General features: G+C 41.5%; 1 protein-coding gene across 1 annotated transcript in view; it reads left to right on the top strand.

Moving 5' to 3' along the window:
- The first annotated feature begins 216 nt into the window (after positions 1 to 216).
- LOC125451748 (centrosomal protein of 192 kDa-like) overlaps positions 217 to 12618 on the top strand; it is a 214670-nt gene continuing 202268 nt past the window's right edge. Inside the window, exons 1-7 of the mRNA XM_059646356.1 lie at positions 217 to 485; positions 3028 to 3078; positions 5105 to 5251; positions 6718 to 6929; positions 8571 to 8669; positions 9377 to 9517; positions 12266 to 12423. Of these exons, the coding sequence (XP_059502339.1) occupies positions 375 to 485; positions 3028 to 3078; positions 5105 to 5251; positions 6718 to 6929; positions 8571 to 8669; positions 9377 to 9517; positions 12266 to 12423 (919 nt within the window). The 5' untranslated portion in view covers positions 217 to 374. The remainder of the gene's footprint in view (positions 486 to 3027; positions 3079 to 5104; positions 5252 to 6717; positions 6930 to 8570; positions 8670 to 9376; positions 9518 to 12265; positions 12424 to 12618) is intronic.

Genomic DNA, 12618 nt, shown 5'->3' with positions numbered 1-12618 from the left:
AGAAGAGAGCCTCCACAAGCAGTGTTCCCACTGTTGACATTGCAGGCCACTACTGCGCCACCTGTTGGTCACACCTTGTACAGCACAGCTAGCCGGCCCATCCCGATGACATCCAAGAAACAGCACCACCAGCTCTCCAACGCCGCCATATGGTGGTCATTACTCGCCATCACGGTTTGTCCCGCCCCCGACAGCGCCACCACCTGGTGTCTCCGCGCTACAGCAAACAGGTCGAGCGCCTCCTGCCGGCTTCCCCTACCCCGTCGTTACATGCCGAGCGGAAGGCGCCAAAGCATCGCCGCCGAGTAAGCCCGCGGTCCGAGGCCTGTGCCCTGCCGCCCCGGTCCCGCCGCTCGAAATCCCTGATTGTCGGGATGTTCGTGGCTCGGAGTATCGCGGCCGACCACAAAGACTTGATCCACGATGTTTCCTTCGACTTCCACGGCCGAAGGATGGCGACCTGCTCCAGTGATCAGAGCGTGAAGGTGGAGAGGCCGAGGCTGGGCCTGGGGCGGAGCTGGCGGGGAGGGGGCTGAGGTCGTGGGGGTGAAGGGGGGGGAAGTACTGAGGAATGAGGGGTTAGGGGACGGATTGGGGGTTAAAGGTGGGGTGAAAGGGAGGAGGAGGAGAACAAGGTAGGGTGAGAGAGAGGGAGGAGAAGGGATTGAGGAGGGAGGGAGTAGGGGTGGGTGAGATGGGGAGGGAGTGAGGGATGGGATGGGATGGGGAGGGAGTGAGGGATGGGATGGGGAGGGAGTGGGGGTGGGTGAGAGGTGGGGAGGGAGTGAGGGATGGGATGGGGAGGGAGTGGGAGTGGGGGTGGGTGAGAGGTGGGGAGGGAGTGAGGGATGGGATGGGGAGGGAGTGGGGGTGGATGAGAGGTGGGGAGGGAGTGAGGGATGGGATGGGGAGGGAGTGGGGGCTGGGGCTGGGGTTGGGGTGGGGATGGGGAGGGAGTGGAGGCTGGGGGAGGGACAGAGAGTGATCAGGAAGGTTGGGGCACATTATGGGGAGATAGCATCCTGTCCCCCCAGAGTGGATGGAAGAGCATGCCTGGGGAAATGGGGAAAGGAGTTGATCATCTGCCTTCTGCTAGCCCTGTGGTTGGGTTCATTTTGCTTCAACGAGCCATTCCACCAAAATACTCTCTTCACATTTCTGACCTTGTTTAGTTCAGATGAAAGATCATGGACAGAAATCTTAATTCCCTCTTCTCAGTTGTTTTGCTGCTTTTGTTGTTTCTGTTTCAATGAGTGCAGATGCTAGTGAATGTGAATGTTTGTCAACTGATCTATTGATCCAGTATGGTGAAGACAATGAGAAGTTATTTGTAAATAATTGAGCACCGCAAAGAGCTCTGAGATGAATGAACAGGTTTTTGGTTAACGAGTATAAACTCCAGCCCAATATGCTCAGAAAACCATTTTAGTATGTGAGTTGGGAGAGTGGTTCCCAACCTTTTCAATAAGGCAAAATTCCACAGTACACCCGCATGTGCGCTATCAGAAGTCTATACATGAGTGGCTCTGGAGGCTTCCACAACTACTCTTAGTAGGGACACCTGGTCAGCAGATACTGCCTTCAATAATAAGTATCGAGACTCTGGAACAGATCAGAAGCACAGGCCAGACTTGACTCAGGTAAAGTAGCACTGCTTCTGAAAACTTGCCAGCACACTCTTCACCTTGTCATGGCGCATGAAAACCATTGAGAATAGATCTTTGCTGCGTTCATCCAGCTCCACACTTTGTTATCTCGGATTCTCCAGCATCTGCAGTTCCCATTATGCCTATCTTACAAACTGTGTAACAGACAGCTTGTCAAAACTAGAAGTCACAAATGTAAGAAAATCATTAAATGCAATAAGGAATCAGATGGATTATTTGAGGTAACTAGGTGCATTTAAGGGGAAGGTAAATATGCACAAGGGAGAAAGGAAAAGACAGTGCTGATAGTGCTTGATGAAGTGGACTGGGTGGATGCACACCAGTTTGCCCCAAAGATGAAGCTAACCCACAGTATGTGAGTGATCACTTATTTTTAGCTATGCGCTATAAGCATTTGGGTGGCAAGGTGGTTCAGCGATTAGCACTACAGTCTCACAGTGCCAGGGACCCATGCTTGATTTCAGCCTAGGGTGACTGTTTGTGTGGACTTTGCATGTTCTCCCCATGTCTGTGTGGGCTTCCGTCACATACTCAGGTTTCCTCCCACAGTCCAAAGATGTGCAGCTTAGGTGCATTGGCCAAGGTTAAGTTCCCTGCTAGTGGCCAGGGGTGTGCAGGCTCGGTGGATTAGCTACAGGAAATAAGGGTTACAGGGTTGGGGGGGTTGGGTCCAGGTGGTTTGCTGTTCTAATGGTCAGTGTAGACGTGAATGGTCTCATATTGCATTGTAGTGATTCTGTGATTTGTTTTATACTGATTTAATAATATGCTGAATATTTATGATAAAGTACAGCATATATAGTGGTCAAGAATGTTGTGAGCAGTAATAACTCCTGTTTTGTTCAGATCACATTGTTCAGTGTTTAACCAAGAGATTGACTAGTTTATGAAGTGACTTTAATTGCAAGGTTATTAGATTGTGTCAGGACTTCAGGATCTCTTATGTTTGCAGTGTCCATTAGACCTTGTTTATGCCATCTGCAAAGAATATATCTGCTTACAAACTGTTCATAACTCCCACATTGATTTGTAAAAGATTAGGATATTTTTGATCTCCAGGCCTTCCCAGATTTCCTTTGGCTAAATGCCATTCGCTCACTGACCTTAGAGGTGGCTTAGTCCGAGGTTTTCTTTAGAGTATAGTTGTATGATGTTTTGCTAGACTTTCGGGAATTGGAAGAGACAGAGTTGCCATCCTAGTGAATCCTTGTGGGGAAGCACCTGGTTCACTATTTCGGACAGGCTGCAGCAATCATTTCCATTGGTTCATCAGCAGTCATAGTTTCCAGTTCAAAATATTTTGTGTCTGTGAATCCATTGGATTTATTTTTTTTAAATAAATGTTGTATTGGTTTAACAGGTGTGGGACAAGGGTGAAACTGGGGATTGGCACTGCACAGCCAGCTGGAAGGTGAGTAGCTGCTACTGGAGTGTAGAGGCACCAGAGCAATAACAGTGTGTTTTATCTTCATTCTACTTACGTTGGCACATACCAACTTGCACTTCTGTTTAATGTACATGTGTTTACACTGTTTTAATCCTCAAAAATTCTGAACTTGAAGAAAATCAGTCTTCATAATCTCACTCAGAAACAGTTGTGGTTTTAGCTTGTTTCACCAAGCATTGACATTATTAGAGGAATACCTGTTTTGAGTTCTCAAGTGAAAAAAGAAGCTCAGTGATGGTGTAGCAGTAGTGGTCAGTGGTAATTTTTCTCTGCAGAGGCTGCTGTCACAAATAAAAAGAGATCAGATTATGTGAAGGCTGCTTAAATTGTTCAAATCTGCAAAACCTCTGAGCAACTGACTATATAATAGCCTTGATAATCAGAAATTTCAGATTATCAAACTGTTCAAGTTAATCATGGTAATACATGACTGAAAAGAGACATACTGTTGTCGTTTTTCGTTTTGTATTCATCAGGACAGACTACCAAATTTCAAAGAGAGTGACAGTTTATAACATTATGAAAATATAAACTGTAAACTGTTCAATTGAAATCTGGTATTCTTGCATCTGCCTTGATGAATGCAAGAAGAAAAATGTCAACTGCCTGTCCCTTTTCACAGCAGTACCCAAGTTCTGTTTTACCAAACAACTATTAACCATTGTTCTTTTGATGACTTGATTCCATGACAAAAAAGACTCCCTTCAGACATTGAGTCAATGTCAGTACAATCAGTTTTCAACTATTTAGCTAATTTAGATTTGTCAGGAACAGGACTCTACCTGTTTTAAAAGAGTTTAGAATATAACAATTATAACAAAGTATTTATTGTCTGGAGTATAAAGGGATGTATTGTAGTGGAGACCAGGTAAGAGAAAGTACATTTATGAGCCGTTGATATTGTTTTGCCTCCTAGGCACAAAGGCTATATGTAAGTGGTGATTGCTCCTCAAATCAGTTTCTCTCTCTGTCAGCATGTGGGGAAGCCAGACTCAATAACTTATGTACCAGATATGGGATCTGATTGTGGGGAATAACCAGTTTTAAAAAACAGCCTCTTCCCACTTTGGTGCATAGTTGACAATTCCAGGCTCCTCCACTTCTTTGTCATAGTTGTGGCAAGTTGACTGGCCAGCAGAAATACATTTCGCTGCAAATAATGTGAGTTTGAAAGACTTCTGTTGAAAAGACGATTGAGGTGAAGCTAAACTAATGCATGAGAGAAAAAGAATAAGGATTTAAATAGAATCAGGACAGCAGGGGCACATAAATATATTTTCTCATATCTGGACTGCCATATAATACATTCCTTTATACTCCAAACAATAAAAAGTTGGGTATAATTGTTATATATTCTAAATAGAACCAGAAAGAGTCCACTTGGTCCTTCACACGTCCTCTGGATCCAGCCAGATAGTCCAGTCAGCCCACTTTCTGCAAACAAATAAAAATACTTACGACTTTCATGAAGAACAGCTGTAGATGTGACATTAAGGCTAACTTTGAAGGTGGACATCACTTAGCTGACTAATCTCCATATCCTTGATTCTCTTCATGTTAAAAATAATTGTCATTATTGGTTTAGAGTATGCTAATTGACTTAACAGCAACAGAGAATTTTGTCTGTGAGTAAATGAAGGAACTTTCCCTCATTTCTCAATAGCCAAACCCCTTACTCAGAGACTGTGACTTTTGAGCCTTGGAGATCCACGCTATCAAACTTTATAAGTACTTTATGGTTTCAATTAGATTATCTCTTCTGTTTCCTAAACTTTAGAGAATATAGCCAAATGCTCCTTGATTGTTTCTCATCAGACTCGTCTGTCATACAACAAAAAGAATTGTTATCAACTGGTGTGCATCAGTTGGATGAAAGACCTATTTCCATCCTGTAATATTGTATGATTTACATTCAAGTTGAGATACTTACCATTGAGGCTGCTACTCTCTCTGACCTAATGTGCGGAATTTTATACAATCTGTTTTGTAGACACATAGTGGGTCAGTGTGGCGAGTGACATGGGCCCACCCTGAGTTTGGGCAAGTGTTAGCTTCCTGCTCCTTCGATCGGACAGCAGCTGTGTGGGAGGAGATAGTGGGAGAATCGAATGACAAACTACGGGGACAGAGCCATTGGGTGAGTTTGGATGTTTTCACAACTGATGCTGTTGGGTTTGGTTGGTTTTGGTCTGTGATGCTGTATCCGCAATGGATGGTGGCAATGGTAATTTAACTACACTTCCAGTCTCCAGAGCGACTAATCAACCAGATGTTCAACAAAAAGTCAAATTCTAAAGCTCAACATAGTGTCTTATGAGATTGTTTTAACAAATGACAAAACAATTAATCAAGTTACAATGTAATTTACGTGGTTAGTGAAATGGTCAGTAATGTTTTATAATATTAGTTAGTGTGGATTGAAAGCTGATTGATGAATGGTAAAATGCAATAGTTGTCAAAATAAGTGACAAAACTTGCATTTCAACAGCACCTTCATAACCTCGTGACTTATAGAAACTTATTGCCATCGCATTTCTTTTGAACAGTAGTCATTGTTTTAAAGTAGGATCTCTGGCAACTAATTTTTGTGCTGTACGTCCCACAGACAGCCATGTGATAATGACCAGAAATGTTTAAGTTGTAATTGGTTGAGAGATAAATACTGGTGAGTATGCCCCTTCTTCAAAACTGCGCCATGGAATCTTTTACATTCACCCCAAATTTCAGTTTAATATTACATCTAAAAGACCTTTGACGATGGAGCACTGCCTTACTATTGAACTGAGACAGCAGCACAAATCTTTCCATGTAAGTCTTTCGAGTAAAATTTGATGCCACATTTTCCCTCTCAGAGGCGAGAATGATGTACCCGGTCACCCTCTTATTTTGTCTGAGTTGTTATGTATTAACACCCATTTAAACCACTTCAATTCAGTTTAAACGAAGTGCTGTTAGTGGGCACATTGCTGAGGCAGAATGTTCTACACATTGTGTGGAGAAGCTAGGGACATGGGCTCTAACAGGGACATTGCCGATGGTGAAAATTGAATTCTGTAATAATCTGGAATGAAAATTTAGGGATGGACAAGAAATACTGGCCTAGCCAGCGATGTCCACGTTCTGCAAACAAATAAAAAAACCTTACAACTTGCGTGAAGAATAGCTAGGTGCGACATTAAGGTCGTGGCTGATCTGTCCAACACCCTGTGTATGTCATCTTCTCATAGTCCTTAACTCCTGATATTTCCCACCTACCTCTTCTTTAAGAACTTCCAGCTAGAACGTTCCAGACATCCACTACCCCCTCTCGGAGAAGAAATTCAGTTGCAACTCAGATTTAAATGAAGTGTCACCTTACTGAATAATTATCCCCGAGTTCAAGATTCCCACCCCAGTGAAAATATCTTCAGGATAGTACTGTCAAACTCTAAAAGAAGCTTGGACTCTTCACTGAGACCGCAATGCATCTTTTTTCCATTAAAAGAGTCACCATCTTCAGGAAAGGAGGGAAAATGAGAGGATATCGTAACGAAACAATAATAAAAACCCTGGTCAATAGCTGTGTTCACATTAATGAGCCTTTAATTACCTATCTCCAAACAGGTTAAGAGGACTACACTCGTAGACAGCAGAACCTCAGTGACTGATGTGAAATTTGCTCCAAAACACATGGGTTTGGTTCTGGCCACCTGTTCTGCAGATGGAGTTGTACGGATATATGAGGCCCCAGATGTCATGAATCTTAGTCAGTGGTCATTGCAACATGAGATATCGTGCAAATTAAGTTGCAGCTGTATTTCCTGGAACCCCTCCAGGTGAGAATGTGTGGGTTTCCTGACCTAACATGGTGCTTCAGAACTTTTAAACTAGTACACCAATTGCGGATAAATTAGCAACTCCAGAGAAGTTAAAGGGTACTGTAAAACAAGGATCTGAAACAGAAACAAAAGATGCTGGTGAAACTTTACAGATCTGGCAGAACCTGTGGGAAGAAAGTAGAGTTAAAGTTTCAAGTCTGGTGACTTTTCAGCAGAATCCTTTTGGTTTTGGCTAATAAAGAGCATTTTTCCTTATTTATACAACTAATCAAAAGTCCCTTTCACATTCAGAATAAATTTATGGTGAACTGCTGTGGACATAGTTGATAAAGTTGATTATATTTCTTCTTCCTGCCATTATGATGAGGAGTAGAGAAGGGGATTTAAGGTTAAGTTAGATAAACTTAGGGGAGAAAGGACCAGAAGTTACGTTGAATAGGAAGAAATGAAGAGTAGAAGGCGCACGTGAAATGTGATATTGTTATGGCCAGTTGGGCTGAATGGCCAGATTTTGTGCCTCAGCACTCTACACTGTAACGTATATACCGTTAATCTAAAGAAACCAAACCATTAATATCAGTAAGGCCACTGTCCATTTACAAACATTTGGCCACAATTGTGTGATCACCTCTGCATCTTTTACAACTGCCCTAATAGATGGTCAAGTTCCATTAATTTTATTCTGGCATCTTTTCCATTTGCTTTCATTGCATTTGACCTCTGACTGCTGACTGCTAGTTGTGTAGTAAAGTTAAAAACTGTTATTAAAAACTGCATATAAATCAACATTTTCCGAGCTGCCATCAGTTCTGAAGAAGGGTCTCGACCCGAAATGGCAGCTTTCCTGCTCCTCTGATGCTGCTTGGCCTGCTGTGTTCATCCAGTTCTACACCGTGTTATCTCAGATTCTCCAGCATTTGCAGTTCCTACTATCTCTGAAAAGTTAACTTTGATTTTTCCTCACAGATGCTGCCAGATCTGCTGAGCTTGTCCAGAAACTTCTGCTTTAGTTCCTCATTTACAGCATCCACAGTTCTTTTGGTGTTAAGAACTATTGCATTTCCCAGTGGTGATACCTCTCATTTGGATAAAATATGGCAACCAGTTGTGCTGTGCCAGCTCATTGAAAGAACTAACCTGTTTCCCTTTCATCCTGCAATTTTGATCCTTTCAGATATTTATCTAATATCTTTTCGAAACTTGTTACTGAGTCTGTTCCCACCATATGTTCAGACAACACATTTCAGATGACAACTATAAAGAGAGAGAGAGAGGGAAAAAAACCTTCCTTGTTGTCCATCTGACTGTTTGAGCAGGCAAAATTTACATAAAATGTCAACTGAATTTGGGATTTTAACAGCGAATGGAAGTGCATATTACGATTCTCTATCAGTACAGTCAAGTTTCCTGTTTCTGAAACAGATCTTTCGATTGTGTTTTCAGCCATGAGTCCAGCTTTAATTCTGTTTTGTTTCTGCTGCCTTTTTGGAAATATTTTATGAAAGCCAATCCTTTTAGCATAGTGAAAGTTATCGATGAGAGTTACTACTTGCACAAATTTAATTACATGTTTTTATCATTTGTACATGGGGCTAATAATTACATCTTACATATTTTTTCCAATGCTTTTCTTCACAGTTCCCGTTCCCATCCCCCTATGATTGCGGTGGGCAGTGATGATAGCAGCACAAATGTGGGCGGAAAAGTTCAAATTTACGAATACAATGAAAACACCAGGTAGAATGTGGTTCAGTGCATGAAAATTTACATGTTTTTGCCATTTTACTCCCGTCCTGTCCTGATGATGTTTGCGTGTGCTGGAATAATGAACAATGACTGTCAAGATCAGACCCAAGAGGCAGATTCTCATGTTTAAAGCCAAATGGTGAGCATCAGCAGGCTTTTGAAGTGGAGGAAATCCCTGTACCAAGTCAAATTCTGAATGTTCCTCATCTCAAATTTGAATTTCTATTTTGTGCGTGTGACTGAGCTTAAGAACATAACTAGAGAAGGGAGCAGGCCGTTTTATCCATTTGAGAGAACTCTCTGTTCAATATGGCTGATCTGATTATGACCTTAACTCCTCTTTTCTGCCTGCTCCTCCCACCAGTAAGAAGAATTCTTTGACACCCTTGTAGATCAAAGTATCACCTTCCCCACAACGATCTTAAATAATGAGCAAGAAAATGGGAGAAATATCTACAGATCTTTCCAGTCCCTAATTCTGCAATCTGCATGTCTATAAAGTGCAGTTAGTATGTCTAAAGCAGCCACTGTTGGGGGAAGAGTTTCGTCACTGCTGTATTCATACGGTCGTCACACTTGTAAAGAACATTTGAGTCGTGCAGTAATATTTTCCATTTGAGGCTTGAAATGACAAGAAAATGCAAACAAAGAAGAGTAAATTATTATGAAAACTGATTTGATATTCGCTTTTTATTTAGGAAATATGCAAAAGCAGAAACTCTAATCACCGTTACTGATCCTGTGCATGATATTGCATTTGCTCCAAACCTTGGAAGGTCTTTTCATATCCTTGCAGTCGCAAATAAAGATGTTCGAATTTTCACATTAAAACCTTTGAGGTGGGAGTAACTTCAGTCTTAATTTCTGGTTTTAACACTGTATATAATGTGCCGAAAGTAAATGAGTGTTTAAGATGCACAACTGAAACAAATTGCAACAATCTTGTGTTTCTTGGGGCATCCCGAAGTTGAAGTATCATTAAGAATTTGGAATTGTAGCCACTGTTCCTTGCAGCCACGAATGTTTCCATTAGGTATTTTGTGAGTAGTAAATACCACAGATAAATTAATACAAAAGCAGCAAAAAAGAGGATACTGGAAATCTGAAATTAAAACAGGAAATACCACGAATAGCAGCATCTGTGGAGAAAAGCAAAAATTAATGTTTCAGGTCATAGAGTCATACAACATAGATACAGGCCCTTCAGTCCACCATGTCTGTGCCACCCAATAAACAACAAACTACACAAATCCCATTTACTTGCACTAGCCTACTATGCCCTGGCATTTTAAGTGCTCATCCAGATGTTTCTTAAATATTGCAAGAGTACCTGCCTCCATTACTCTCCTAGGCAGCATGTTCCACACTATGGGTGAAAAAGAATTTTCTCAGATCTCTTCTAAATCACTTTATCCTCACTGTAAACTTATGCCCTGTGGTCTTAGCTATGTCTGCCACAGGGAAAAGATTCTGTCAACTTTTGACTATACCTCTCGTAATTTTGTGTACCTCAATCAGATTCCCCCTTGGCCGCCTCTGTTCTGGGTAAAACAAACTTAGGCTACCCAGTGTCTCCTCATAATTGAGACTTTTCATCGCGGCAACATCCTGCTGAATCTCCTGTGCACCCTCTGCAGTGCTGTTATGTCCCTGATAGTGTGGTGACCAGAATTGTACACAGTATTCCATCTCTGGCCATGTAACTGTTTTATAAAGTTATAATAAAACTTGCTTGCTTGAATATTCTATGGCTTGGCTAATGAAGGCAAGCATCCCATATGCCTTCTTCACAATCCTGTCTACCTGTGCTGTAACCTTCTATGGAATTGTACGCCAAAGTCCCTTTCTTCAATTATCTTCCAGCAAAACAGGAAAAAGTTAGTTGTATGATAAAGATCTTATTGGTTCTGAATTTAAAAAGCACGGTAAGTTTAGGGCAACATTCTTGTTGGAAACAATGCCGCAGCGACAAAATAACAACACAACCAGTTATCACCTAATAATCTTCAAACTTTTTCTAGTCCACGTCACAGATGTGCAATGTTAGCAGGTTTTCTCTGTGCAGATGCTGTCAGACCTGTAGAGTATTTCCGTTATTTTCTGTTTCTGTTTCAGGTTTGCAGTATCCACAGTGGTAGAATGAAGGAAATGAGGGATTTACCTGAGGCGATGCACTGTGGAGTTCTCAGAGCTAGAAGACATTATAGTCATAGTGTCATAGAGTCATAAGGTAGTACAGTATGGAAGCAGGCCCTTTGGTCCAAACCGGTCCATATTGACCATGGTGCCCACTCAGCTAGTTCCAATTGCATGCATTTGGTCCATATCCCTCTCATCTGTTCCCATTGATGTACCTATCCAAATGTTTTTTAAATGTTGCTATTGTATCTGCCTCAACTATTTTCTCTGACAACCTATTCCATATATGTACCATTCTCTGTGTAAAGAAGTTGCTATTCAGGTCCTCCTTAAATCTTCCCCTTCTCACCTTAAACCTATGCCCTTTAGTTTTCAATTCCCCATCCCAGGAAAAAGACTATATGCATTCATCCCATCTATGCCCTTCATGATTTCATACTTCTGAATAAGGTGACCTCTCAATGTCCTACATTTCAAGGAATAAAGTTTATCCTGGCTAACCTCTCCCTGTAACTCAGGCCTACTAGTCCTGGCAACATCCTCGTAAATCTTCTTTGCACACTTTCCAGTTAAACTTATGTTTTTCCTGTAACTGGATGACCAAAACTGTACACCATACTCCCAAGCGCAGCCTCACCAATGATTTATGCAACTGTAACATAACGTTCCAGCTCCTGTACTCGATGTGTCAACCAACGAAGGCCAGCATACCGAATGCCTTCTTGACCACCTTGTTTACCTGTGATGCCACTTTCAATGAGCTATGTACTTGGACTCCTAGGTCCCTAAACACCCCCCAGGACCTTACCATTTACTATATAAGTCCCACCTTGGTTTGACTTTCCAAAGTGTAATACCTCACACTTACCTGCAATGAATTACATTTATAATAATTGGGAGGATGATGTTATGGAGGGATTCTAAAACAGGATCTAAAATTTAAAATCAGAAGTGTTGTCTGACCAGGAGCCAGAATTGTTCCAAAGCAGATGGGTTAATTTGATTTGGTACAGATTAAAATATGATTAGCAGTATTTTGCAATGCATATGTTGGGTAGGATATGGAAGACTGGCAAAGAGTGTATGGAATAGTACAGTGTAAAGGAACAAAGATGATGATTTCAGCTGGAAATAGCTGAGGCTGGGTAGAAATTGTGATAATAACGATGTGGAAATAGATGTTTTCAGAGATTGACAGACTGTGGAGTTGGTAGTTCAGAGTTAAAACGGACAAAAGTTGTAAATTGTGGATTCACCCAAAGACTGTGGTCAAAGAAGCAACTAAGTGAGAAGGGATCAGATATTAACTGTAAACATTTGGAAGACCAAAGCCAATGAAGCACTTCAGAAATGTAGTCACTATTGTAACGTAGGACTAATCTGATTTTTAAACTGATGCACAGCAAATTTTTTAAAAATCACACCTTTATCATCGTCTTTTCCCTTAGAAAAGAATTAAGTGGTTCGGGAGGGCCAACAAGATTTGAAATCCAGACAGTGGCCCAGTTTGATAACCACAACTCCCAGGTATGGCGTGTCAGCTGGAACATCACTGGTACGGTCTTGGCATCCTCTGGAGATGATGGCTGTGTCAGATTGTGGAAAGGTGATCTTGAATTTGAGAGCGTGCTTAAATTAATGTCAAACAATTATTGTTGCTTGTACCTATGATGTACCCTTCCAAATGGTTTTTAAATGTTGCTATTGTTTCTGCCTCAACTATTTTCTCTGACAACCTATTCCATATACGTATTTTTCTCTGTGTGAAGAAGTTGCTCCTCAGGTCCATCTTAAATCTTTC

This window comes from Stegostoma tigrinum, chromosome 5 (assembly GCF_030684315.1).
Source record: "Stegostoma tigrinum isolate sSteTig4 chromosome 5, sSteTig4.hap1, whole genome shotgun sequence".
NCBI lineage: Eukaryota > Metazoa > Chordata > Chondrichthyes > Orectolobiformes > Stegostomatidae > Stegostoma > Stegostoma tigrinum.
The sequence above is the reverse complement of the archived record's forward strand: the minus strand, read 5'-3'. Positions and strand labels throughout refer to the sequence as shown.